This window comes from Crotalus tigris, unplaced genomic scaffold (assembly GCF_016545835.1).
Source record: "Crotalus tigris isolate CLP2741 ecotype Arizona unplaced genomic scaffold, ASM1654583v1 scf7180000017592.2434428, whole genome shotgun sequence".
Taxonomy (NCBI): domain Eukaryota; kingdom Metazoa; phylum Chordata; class Lepidosauria; order Squamata; family Viperidae; genus Crotalus; species Crotalus tigris.
Genome location: NW_024096498.1, coordinates 1,401,754 through 1,413,498, shown reverse-complemented (window position 1 = coordinate 1,413,498; position 11,745 = coordinate 1,401,754). Strand labels below are relative to the sequence as shown.

General features: G+C 35.5%; 1 protein-coding gene across 5 annotated transcripts in view; it reads right to left on the bottom strand.

Moving 5' to 3' along the window:
- Positions 1-298: 298 nt before the first annotated feature.
- NLN (neurolysin) overlaps positions 299-11,745 on the bottom strand; it is a 40,481-nt gene continuing 29,034 nt past the window's right edge. For 4 of the 5 annotated variants that reach the window (XM_039364983.1, XM_039364991.1, XM_039365000.1 and 1 more), the window contains exons 8-13: positions 10,604-10,970; positions 7,725-7,926; positions 6,157-6,343; positions 4,715-4,843; positions 4,203-4,339; positions 299-1,813 (exon numbers count right to left, since the gene is read on the bottom strand). In XM_039364983.1, coding sequence (XP_039220917.1) covers positions 1,682-1,813; positions 4,203-4,339; positions 4,715-4,843; positions 6,157-6,343; positions 7,725-7,926; positions 10,604-10,970 — 1,154 coding nt within the window. In that variant the 3' untranslated portion in view covers positions 299-1,681. Of the gene's footprint in view, positions 1,814-3,856; positions 3,905-4,202; positions 4,340-4,714; positions 4,844-6,156; positions 6,344-7,724; positions 7,927-10,603; positions 10,971-11,745 lie in introns of all 5 variants that reach the window. The other variant, XM_039365009.1, reaches the window with a different exon arrangement.

The following is an 11,745-nucleotide window of genomic DNA, read 5'->3' as shown; positions in this document are numbered from 1 at the left end:
GTAAATCTTTCCATTCCCCACCATCAAGTCAGAGCTGAAGAAGCTTCTTGGATGAGAAGCAAAACGTCTTAAAAAAAACCCAAGGAAGTCCAGTTGCTTCATGAAAAAAGCATCTTTGGGATAACTATGACCTAGATGGCTGAGAATCTCCATAGAGGATTAACTATAAGATTAATATTTATCAGATGAATATGTATTTGCCAAAATAGTGACCAACCAGATGTAAACAAGTATGCCCAGTATCACATGTAACCATTTCTTCATCATGGATACATTCTTAATTAAGTAAGCAAGGGGCTGAATAGAAAACTTTTAATACTAATTATGAACACATACCATTTTATTACTTTGTTACAGCTAAATTCAACAATTCTTCAACCCTGAAGCCATATCTCAAGGCAAATATAATATTATGAACTTAACTAATCTGTTTCCTTCTTTCTCAAGCCAGTTTTTTACACGGTGATTATCCTGCTCTCTTTAATATTCCCTTGCCTAGTAATCCAGGACCTGAACCACATGGAGTTTGCTCTGCCACTGCCTAAAATCCAAAGCTATGTTTGCCTTCTGTTGGCTCTTTTTGAAGATTCTTCTTTGGTTTCAGCTGCCTCAGGCTCCTTCCTGATTCTTCTCTAAGCCATGGGTCATCTGGCGCATCTGCTCCACTTTCCCTCTTTCTTATCTGCTGAAGGTTCTTTAAAACCTGCAGCCTGAGTTAGCTTATAGTGATTCTAAAGAGTTTTACACACACACACAAACACAAATCTTTCTCTGCAAGCATTTAAGACAGTTGACAGATAAAAATGTTACCTTTGACAATCATGTGTAACATTTTTTTGTTCTTTCTTCCACAATTCTGCAGCTTATCTTCTATGTAAAAAGGCCCATAATAAAAGTATAGAAAGGCAGGTGATAGGCTACAATGAGTTCTTGGCACAATGACAAAGAACATGGAACAGGCTGGCTTCAGTTCCCATGAGAAACACATATTATAGCAAAAAGAAATTTCTTTACATTGGAAAAGCAGTGTGTGAGGAGGAAAATATCCCAGGCCTAGGAAATTGAACCCAAAGCTATGTTCCAGTTTCAACTCTGGAAAAGCGTCTATTTCTCCCCCAGCACTTTTGTTTTAAAGCAATATCCTTGGATTCTGTATTTTTGATCACATCTTAATTGAAAAAAAAAAAAGCATTTTGGAAGTTGTTTCTGTGAATTTGAGCTCACATCCATGGAAAATAATCAGGTATGTCAGGATTTGATGAGTCCTTCAGGACACTAGGATAGAGTTCTTTAGATTTCAAAAAAAGAATAAAAATGTTTTGATAAAATTTGCTAAGAAGGCTGAAATGTAGTGATTATTTTGTTATTCAAATCTAAAAATGTACAAAAAGCTGAATGTTATGGCTCTTTTATTTAACACACCTTCCATGTAAAATTGCAACAATATTATTCTTTAGATTCAACACAGTGCACAAATATTGCTAACAATTAAAAAATATACGGTATTATGATTCTGTATGAAGTTTGAGATGAAAATGAGAAGTATAATTTTGAAAACTGGTAAAAAACATTTAAAATCCCAAACAGACTTTCCCTAACAAAGAGTCTTTTTTAATTTTCATGATCATATTTTAAGATGGTCTCCTAGGTGACATCTTTTGCCAAAGAACTCATAGTTTTACTAAGTAGATAATCCTTTACTCAATAAAAATGCTTTTTGGTTTGGCTTACGACCTAAAAAGTTTTGGAGCATGTCCATTCCATCTAATGAGCCTCCAGGCTTCAAGATAAGATTTCTGTATTTCATTCCAGCCTAAAACAATAAAAAATAAAATGAGAAGGTTATGTTTATATGAAGTTTCTAAATGTACAAAAAATAAAGAAAAAGGAAATCTGCCTGCATGGCAACAGTTTGTTGCCATGCAGGCAGATTTGGCAACAGACCTACTCTATTCTATTCTATTCTATTCTATTCTATTCTATTCTATTCTATTCTATTCTATTCTATTCTATTCTATTCTATTCTATTCTATTCTATTCTATTCTATTCTATTCTCTATTCTTATACAAGCTATTTTTTTCTACTGCAATCCAGAATGTCATTTCACAATGTGACTGGCATGGACATGATGAAGTCTCCCATGCTCATAAGTTTCTAGGTGACAAGAAAATTTTTTAAAAGCATCTTATACTGACAAAGAAGTAACAATGAATGTTTTTATCACAGTCTCATTTTGTAGCTAAGTTTTATACTTAGCAGAGTTCACAGTGCACAGAAATCTCTCCTGATCATTTATTACAAAAATTTACCTGGCACTCAGTCAATTTCTGCCTCTATTTCCCCAGGGTTCTCTGTTACATAATTATGGGAATATGCTTTGTGTTTCTATAATCCTTTCGGAAGATTGTTTTCCTTTGGCATGTTTTCATAGTCAGGGATTGTTGCAATAAAAAAATCCAAAACTATCTATGGCATCTAAAAAAATCTAACAGATTTAACAGTATAAAATTTCATAGGCAAGTCCCTGCTTCACTAAGGCAGACTGTTATCTTCTATTGCCAGTGTATATTTATTCATCTTTGGCAGCTGAAAGTTTTAACTGCAACATGTTTTGTGGAAGAAGGAAGCATTATATGATTACATGTACTGAGCCCTGCCTTTGTGGCTGGGCATGTGGTAGAATTTATCCCAGAAACCCACACATTAACATGATTACCTATCTTGAAGCCTCAGTAGCTAAGATAAAGGGTTTGTCACTAGTCAACTATACTATACTGTGGATTCAGCAGCAGGCTTTACTACTACCCAATGATAGTCTTTCATGAAGGGAGGAGCATGACAGGGAAGCTAATGGGTTTGGGTATTTTCCTTAATAGTACATCTCCACTGCATTCCCAGTATCTTTCCACTATATATACAAATATCTGAAAGTGTTCTTCCATTCATCCAAACCTTGGGAATCGCTTTCATGTGGTATTATACTGTTATTACCTTCCTCTGAAGACTAACCCATTTGAAATAATAGAAAATACTTGTAGCTCGGGTTTTAGAGTTTGACAGTGGTTTGCTCTCCAAGTTTATTTCAATTTAGTTTCTGAACATTTCGTTACCAGACTAGGTAAATATCATCATCAGATTTTCTTGTCTTATTCCTCTTTAGCTTATATATGTTTTGTGCCATTGGCAAACAAGATATATATAAGCTACAGAGGAATAAGACAAGAAAATCCTGCTGATGATGTTACTTAGTCTGATAACGAAATGTTCAGAAATGAAATTGAAACAAGCTTGGAGAACAAATTGTTGCCCAAAACTAACCCATTTTACAGATAATTTTCATACCAGTCCTGAATATTCCTGGAGGCATCTAATGGCGATAAAGATAAGATTCAATATAACTGGTAAAATTCAATTCATACTCAAGTTGCATGAAGATAGCTGGGCATGAAATAATGAGATTATTATAATAGCCCTATTACTGGTTTTCCAATATATCATTGATACTAAGGCTCTTTGCAAATTAGCTCTATAATTTTATCCTTGTTATTCCTCTTTTAGCTAAACCAAACATTAGTTCTATTTCTCCATGACACTTCTGCTTTTCTGGTGGTACTAGAATTTACTTACTGCCTCATGTATTAGAATCTAGTCCTCATGTATTAGAATCTAGTCCTTCCTGCTCTTGAAGAAATCTTTAAAGATTTGTCTATTATTCTTCCATTATTTTCCTTTAGCATTTCCTCTTTCTCACCTGTCTAAACTTCTAAATCTTCAGTTCTGTTTCAGTTATTTTCCATCTGGCACTATATAAGAAGCTAATAAAGCTAATAAAGATATTTTATTAGTATTACTTACAGGAACTACTGATGTTTATTTAAACATCAGTTCATCAGGACTGAGCAGCTGTCACAATTAAAACAATAAAAAAGTAAAGCATATTAAATTTTAATCAAACATTAAAATATCTCAATATAAACTTTATGATTTATTATAAAAGTAAGGCCCTGGAACAAACATAGCAGCAAATGCATGGCTTTAATAAAAATGCCAAGATTGTCTTTAGCTATTTTATATTAAACAAGCCAGATGCAATCTTGAAATAGACAAAATATGTTAATTCCTTTTTGCTATCATATTGTCCTCCTATACTTAGAAACGGGAGGGGGGGGGATGATAAGAAAGAATAAAACTAGTTTCTTACCTTGGGGTTCATTATCCCTTCACATTTAAAGCAACTGTAAAAAATATCCATAGAAAACACTTCACTCCACAGGTATCCATAATATTGACCATCATACCCACTTGCCAAATGACCAAAGGTAGCTGGCATATTGGTACCTTAAAAGAAACCAATAATAATTCTGTACAGGTTATGTAAAATAAAACACTACAGAGAACAATCTGAAGATGTTTAATTATGTTATTGAAATGCTTATTATGTTTCAGACTGGCTAGAATCAATGTATGTATTGACAAGAATGCCATGTACATCTGGAAATATATCCTCTTTATGTTCTGTGGCTTGAAGCTCACTGGACTGAATCCAAACACGCCTTAAACTTAAAACATTTTCATCTGAGGTTTTCTCAGTCTAAACTATTTTATAAGCATTGTGTTCTTTTAAAAAAGAATGCCATTATGTATTTATCCATAAGCACACTTCTCTTGATAAAATAGTGACAAGGAGTAAATAAAAGTTTTGAATTTCCATACCAGGGGTTGCAGATACGCCCAAAATTTCTTCACAGAATTTGGCATATTCTTCAGCAGGATCAGCAGAAGACTGTGTATGAAGAGTCTGATCAACCTTGCTTAAAACAATCTGACGAAGAGTCAGAAGACCTAGTTAAATAAGAACACGGAAAGGAATATCAGTAGACTTTGTTTATATAACTGTAACTATGAAAACTGGTCTGGGTTCAGTATCTAGCATCTCAAGTCAAGGTTAGCAGAGACTCTTCCCTGTAGTCATTTAGAGATGCTACCAGTTATTTTTGATCATTCTGAAGTAGGTTGAATAACTTTGTTTCAATGTAAGGAAGCATTCTACGATTCCAAGTTAAGCATTGTTTTTTTGATTCAATAATGCATTCAGTGCTCATTAAATTCTTTTACTATCTAAGTGTAATGCAAATCACAGCAGATAACAGCATGTGCCAAGTAATTAATTAACCTTGATTGATCTTGAAAAAGCTAACCTAGCCTTAGATGGGAAACCACTAGGAGAATCCAAGATAAGATTAGCCTGAAAAGTAAGACATTCAGGAATGGTAAACTATCTCTATACCAGACATGTCGAACACAAGGCCCAGGGGCCGGATGCGGCCCACGAAATGGTTTCATGCGGCCCGCGAAGCCATCCTGGAAACAGTGAGGGAACAGCCTCCGCTGCCTTGGCCCTGGCCCAGGCCGGCCGGGAGCCAATGTACAATTTTGTGGTGGCCATCTATGCTGAAACACATTCAGTCTTAGCTCCACAAAGCTGTCCAAAAACAGCGAGGAACCAGCCCCTGCTGTGTCGGCGCTGCCCCCTGGGTGCATGCTGGGGATGTGTCACCCTTTGTGAGGAATGAAGAAATGGACCATGCCTTGGCACTTGCCCCGGTCCCACCCCCTTCTGCCAGAGACCCTCAGATCTGTCCCACTCCTACCCAGGCCCTCACAGACACCCTTGACGCGAACGATGTAGAGCTGGCCATGCCCATCCAGTAGGCCACACCCACTCCAACCACAGCCACCCAGTAGGTCACACCCACCCTGGCCACACCCACCCGGCCCCCCAAGGGCAACCACAATGCTGATGTGGCCCTCAATGAGATTCAGTTTGACACCCCTGCTCTATACTGTTATCAAAGAAACAACATGAAAATATTGACTTCAGCTTGAGGGAGAATTAATCTTTGGAAGATTCAAGATACATTTCTTAGATTTCATTCATAAATAATCTCATTTAAATAATATTAAACAAACTATATATTTTCTCCAAGTGGGCTTCAATCTTTTCTCCCTTTTGGGAGGGGAATACTTTTCTTACATTTTAGATTTTTTAATAAATTTTACAAAATATATTCTTTATTATTCTGCTTGACTCAGATTACAAGAATTCTTTCTTAAAACTATCAAAATCAAATTAACTAAAAAAATAAGCAAAATACCTGTATTTGCTAGTCTAGAAGCTACTAGTTTCTCAAGGAGATCATCAGGGATCTGACTTCCATCTTTATAGTGTCTGGACATTTGCTGTAGAGGTTCTTTTTCCCAAACCCAGTTTTCAAACATTTGTGAAGGTACTTCTACAAAATCTGTTTCCACATTAGTTCCACTAAACCTAGCAAAATCAGTCTACGAAAGATGACAACAATATAAATAACAAAAATTTATGTGAATCAATATAAACGATAGAACTTTAAATCGTAGCATAGCTTGAAAAGTAAACATTCAATATTCTTTACCATAGTTTCAATATTTAGGAATGGTTCGGGCAATTCCTAAATAGAAATGCAGCAAATTTCCCAAAAGAGCCTGGATATTTGCATCTACATTCTACTGTTGCCGTCTGTTCTACAATGGTTTGGCATTGTCCAGGCCCCATCAATTAAACAATGCCATCTCATGTGAATCAAGAGTCATGCATTTTTTGATATCATGCCCTATGGAACAGCATCCCTCCTGAAATACAGATGGCCCCAATCTTGCTCAAGAAAGCCTCGAAAACTTGGTTCTTTCCTCAGGATATTGGATAAACTTGTCTTAGATTATGTCATGGGAGTTACAAGCCCCCAATGCAATTTATTTTTATTGATATATTATTGTAATATTTAACCTTCTCTAACTAGCTCAACTAAAATCACATGGAATGAATGAATTAAACAGACAAATAAAGTCTGTTATCAGCTGCAAAATGTGTAGCATGGAATCCACCAGCATATTATTTGCAGTCTCAGAATAGACGGGGACAATAATTTCAGCAATTTGGTAAATGGTTGGAATTTTAAATGGATCTACTTTGTTTAAGACATCAGTTTAACCCTTTAAAACTTATGACAATCCACTTTTGGAGTACATCCCTGAATATGTTATACCCTTGACCTGATACTATGGCTCACATACATGAAATAAAATTGTTCAATCACTATTCTGGGGACTGACTGACAATTTTGTTCAACACAAACTGACTACGCAAAACTAATTTACCAACCCTACCATAGCTCATACCAGACTTTTCAGATAATATTCAAGCTGGTCCAGTTTAATATTCTAAAGTATTAATGAATCAGAATCAAGAGTAGACTTTATGAGTACAAATAGGGCTGATTCTGAATGGTTCAATCAACAAATGCACAAGCAAGTTTAATCCTCCAAGGAACAGTTCCTAAGTTAACAAATTAAACTATAATGTATTCTTATGGCTTAGTATATTGGAAACCATTATAGTTGAAGAACCAAAGTTTAGAGTTTAGCTTGTAAGAACAGAACAAATAATGGATTTAGTGAACACTGTTAAATAAACTATAACTCATCACAATGTGTTAATTCAATCAGTGTCTTTGCAAAAATCACTGGCAAGTCTCATAGTGACTTTTATGAAATCAGGGTTAAAGGAACTATTTTAATTATATTTCAGTTGAACAAATTTGCCATGCAATTCTTTACTGCTGTTCCCTTTAAGCACAGAAGCCACATAGCTATAGTAGAAGAATGTCAGAATAAGGCAAGTACTTACCTGAGCGCATATCTGATGCATTACATGCCCAAACTCATGGAAGTAAGTTTTCACTTCATTATGCTGCAGCAGTGATGGGCGATCTAAGGTTGGTTTTGTGAAATTAGTTACAAGAGCTGCTACTGACATCATTCTGCTGCTGTCAGAAAGAAGGCAGCCAGGCTGGAGACCAAAGCATGCAGCATGCCCATACTTTCCTTCTCTGAGTAATAAAATAAAAATAGATCAAAACAGGAAAACATCACAAAGAAAGAAAATGAATCATTTGGCACTTCTTAACTGATATCTACATGAATGACTCATCCTTTTCCTGGAATAGTCAGGAACAATACATTTGTCTAAAATTTCATAATGAGCTTTTGGGGTTCTATCGTTGTAGTAGTCTGATGTATACATTGCATCTTTTAAAATATCTTAATGCTAAACAGTTTCCTTTTTAAAAAAATCAGAACAACTCTTCTTAAGAGAGAGAAAAAAATGTTTTTGTGAGATGGTTCCACTGTGCGCTATGTTAAGTCATTTACAATTACACAAAAGAGTTATTCTATTGCCTGAACCATTGGCTTATCTTTCTACCAAGCTTTTGGAACTGGGAAGTAAAATAAGGACAACAAGTGGTATTACTCCATCTCATCATATTTTTTACTATCACACTTGCACTAAACCAGTCTTTTTAGTGGACTTCAGTTCCCAGAATTCCCTAGCTGCAAAAAAAAGTAGTAAAAGTAGATGTGATCACATAATAGCTTGCTTAATTAGTGATTTATGACTGTAATTCCAGGCTCAATTAAGTTCTTGACTACCAATAAATACTTCTTTTGTGGGATAAAAGCAACTGTGTGTTGTTTAGATGGCAGCGTGTGAATGCTTGGAGTAAAACAGCTTGGCTTGTACTTTAGGCATATTAGCCAAATAAAAGAAATACAATAAAATGTATATGCACAAAAGCACAGCTGTACAGGATTTTTTCAAAGATAGCAAAGAGCATTTCATTTCACAGAACCAGAGGAAATATACATGAATTTTGATTCAATTTTAGAAGTGAATTAAAAAGGTTAAACCAAGAATCTCTTTTTCTGACTGAAAAGAATTAAAAATGAAAAAAAAAAATGAAATGATTTGGGAGGAAACCTAAGGTAAGGATATGCTGTAAAATATATTTTAGAGATTTCTGTGGGACTAATAAATTGAAAACTAGAATTAAAATGCCATAAAAATAATATCTAAGAAAAAACAATAAAAAGAAAAGAAATGCTGTGAGAATTTTGAAAAAGGGTGCAGGTGATGAGAGTGTAACTGGAGAAATGTTATAGAATGTTTGTGTTTGAAGTCTCTAATCTGTGTTCCCTTATACAAAAGGAACATAACAAAAGTGATGAAAAATCTATAAAGGGATTACCTTAAACCATCCTGGAAAAGTATCTGGCAGAATTCTGACTGAAAAGGTATGAGAGATGACAAACAAATTTGGAGAAGTGCATCCATAAGCTGAATGGAGGAGAAAGAAGATTCACTGCATGTTTGTTGATTTAGAAAAAACATGATAAAGCGAATCTCTTTGAATTATGGAATATTCTGTATGAATATGGAACCAAAGGTTGGCTGCCTAGTGCAATAAGAATGTTATAAATAAACAAACAGTGATAATAAATGGAATGCTGAATGAATGGGTGAAGTAAACGTAAGTCTGTATGATGCAGCAAGAAATATATATCTGAAAATTAATGTATTAAAGACCAAGATAACTATTTTGACTAAAATAGTCAAATGGCCTGAAAATATATTTCAGTAATAATACGGGACAAATAAATAGATGAATTTGTGTACCTTGGTAGAATATTTAGATGATAAGAAAGTGGATGAAAAAGGATGTTTAAAGCAGTGGTTCTCAACCTTTCTAATGCCGCGACCCCATAATACAGTTCCCCATGTTGTGGTGACTCCCAACCACTTATACATCACCGGGTGCCAGTAGCGTGGCCAAAGGGGAAAAAAATGGCGGACAGCCTTGTTTGGCGACCCCCGTGAAATGGTCGTTCGACCCCAAATGGGGTCCCGACCCACAGGTTGAGAACCACTGGTTTAAAGGGTAGTGAAGCTAAGGAGATCTTCTGTGGTCTGTGTCATCACCAGTCAGGCAGCTATTAAATGCCTGACAATACAGGCAGTCCTCAACTTACGACCACAACTGGGACCGGAATTTCAGCCATAAGTTGTTGTGATCATAAGTCAAGGCTCCCATGTGGCTGGATCTGATTTTGAAAGTGTTTTTACAGTAGTCATGAAGTGAATTACACAGTCGTAGATCTGAATCACACAATCATTAAGTGAATCTACAGACATGTTACTATGGGATGCTGCAGCACAGTGCAAGTGTGAGCCAGTTGCCAAATGCCTGAAATGCAGTAATGTGACCAGAGTTTGTGTGTGCTGTCTGGCAGTGTGATATTTTATGATGGCCGGAATTACTTTACAGACAGTAAAGCACCCTTTCTGAGGCCATTATAATTTTGAATGGTTGTTAAACGACTGTTGTAAATCAAGGACTACCTGTATTAAAACTTACACATTACTTATCACAATCAACAGAAGCAGTGTGATGTAACACTTAGAGATGTACCATAACTAGGATGCTCAGAAAACTACTATTATTTCCCAAAAACATATTGTTTGGAAAGATGAGAAAAACATTGTTGTGGAATAACCTTTGTTCAAATCTTCACTGATTCTCACTGGATGACCTTGCATCAGCCTCCCTCTTTCAGTCTAACCCTACAGGGCTATTATGGGAATACAATCATAACTTGAATCATGTCTACTGAAAGAGTTCCTTGGATAAAGAGAAAAATACAAATGTTATCTTTGAAAAAGTGTGTTACCTTGGGTATAGATCTAAATAGAACTGCCCCAGAATTTCTCCTGTTGAACTGTCCTTTACTGTGTAAAGAGTAACACTCTCATGCCAAACATGAGCATCTTCCACTCGTTCAAATACAAGACCCAACAGCTGCTGGTAAATTTTCAGCAAGCCTTCTGTGACTGCTTCAATAGGAAAATACTCCTTCAGCTTTTCTTGGTCTACAGAATATTTGAGCTCTTCTGTCTGATTCATGTAATAATGTAGATCCCATGCGTTAATCTTTCTATCATATTTAACACCTATTTCTTCACATTCCTTTTTCTTCAGATTTAAAATAAATGCTCTCTCTTCTTTACCCAAAAGTTTTAGCTTATTACTTAGATCATCTGCAAAACAGAAATTTAAAAATTACTTTGAGCGCTTGTTACATCCCATTTCAGATTACATTCAAGATTAAAAGAGAAATATTTTTCTCATGATCTAATTATTAGATGCTAAAACAAGATACAGTTTTGAAAAACATTTTCCAACTGTTTGTACTGCTGTTTCCTGATTTGCTCTATATATCATATAATCCCAAAACAAATTTATTAAATTACAGCTTAGCATTATGAGCACTGGGCCTTCTATGTGAGTGATACTGATTGATGAAAGCAGTAAATGTTTCAACATTTTTATTGATTCTTCCATAACTAAAAGCTAATATTAATGATATTGAAGAAGCAATTTCACTGAAAACAATAGTGAGAGTAACTTTGTGCAAAACAATTCACTCTGGTCCAAATATTATACATCAATTGGACCAAACCATTTTGGAATTATATGACCTTCATAAGATTTTATTAGGTTCAAAGTATCTATTTTGGAACTGATGGAATGGGATTCCATAGTCTAAATCAGTGATTCTCAACCTTTCTAATGCCGTGACCCCATAATACAGTTCCCCATGTTGTGGTGACCCCCAAGTGGGTGTGGCCACCAATAAGAGGGAGTAGGACAGCTAGGGAAAAGGGGAAAAAAATGGCGGACAGCATGGTTTGGTGACCCCCGTGAAATGGTCATTCGACCCCAAATGGGGTCCCGACCCACAGGTTGAGAACCACTGGTCTAAATCATATAAAACTGGAAAGTTTTATAATGTGTAAAATTCAGGAATATTAA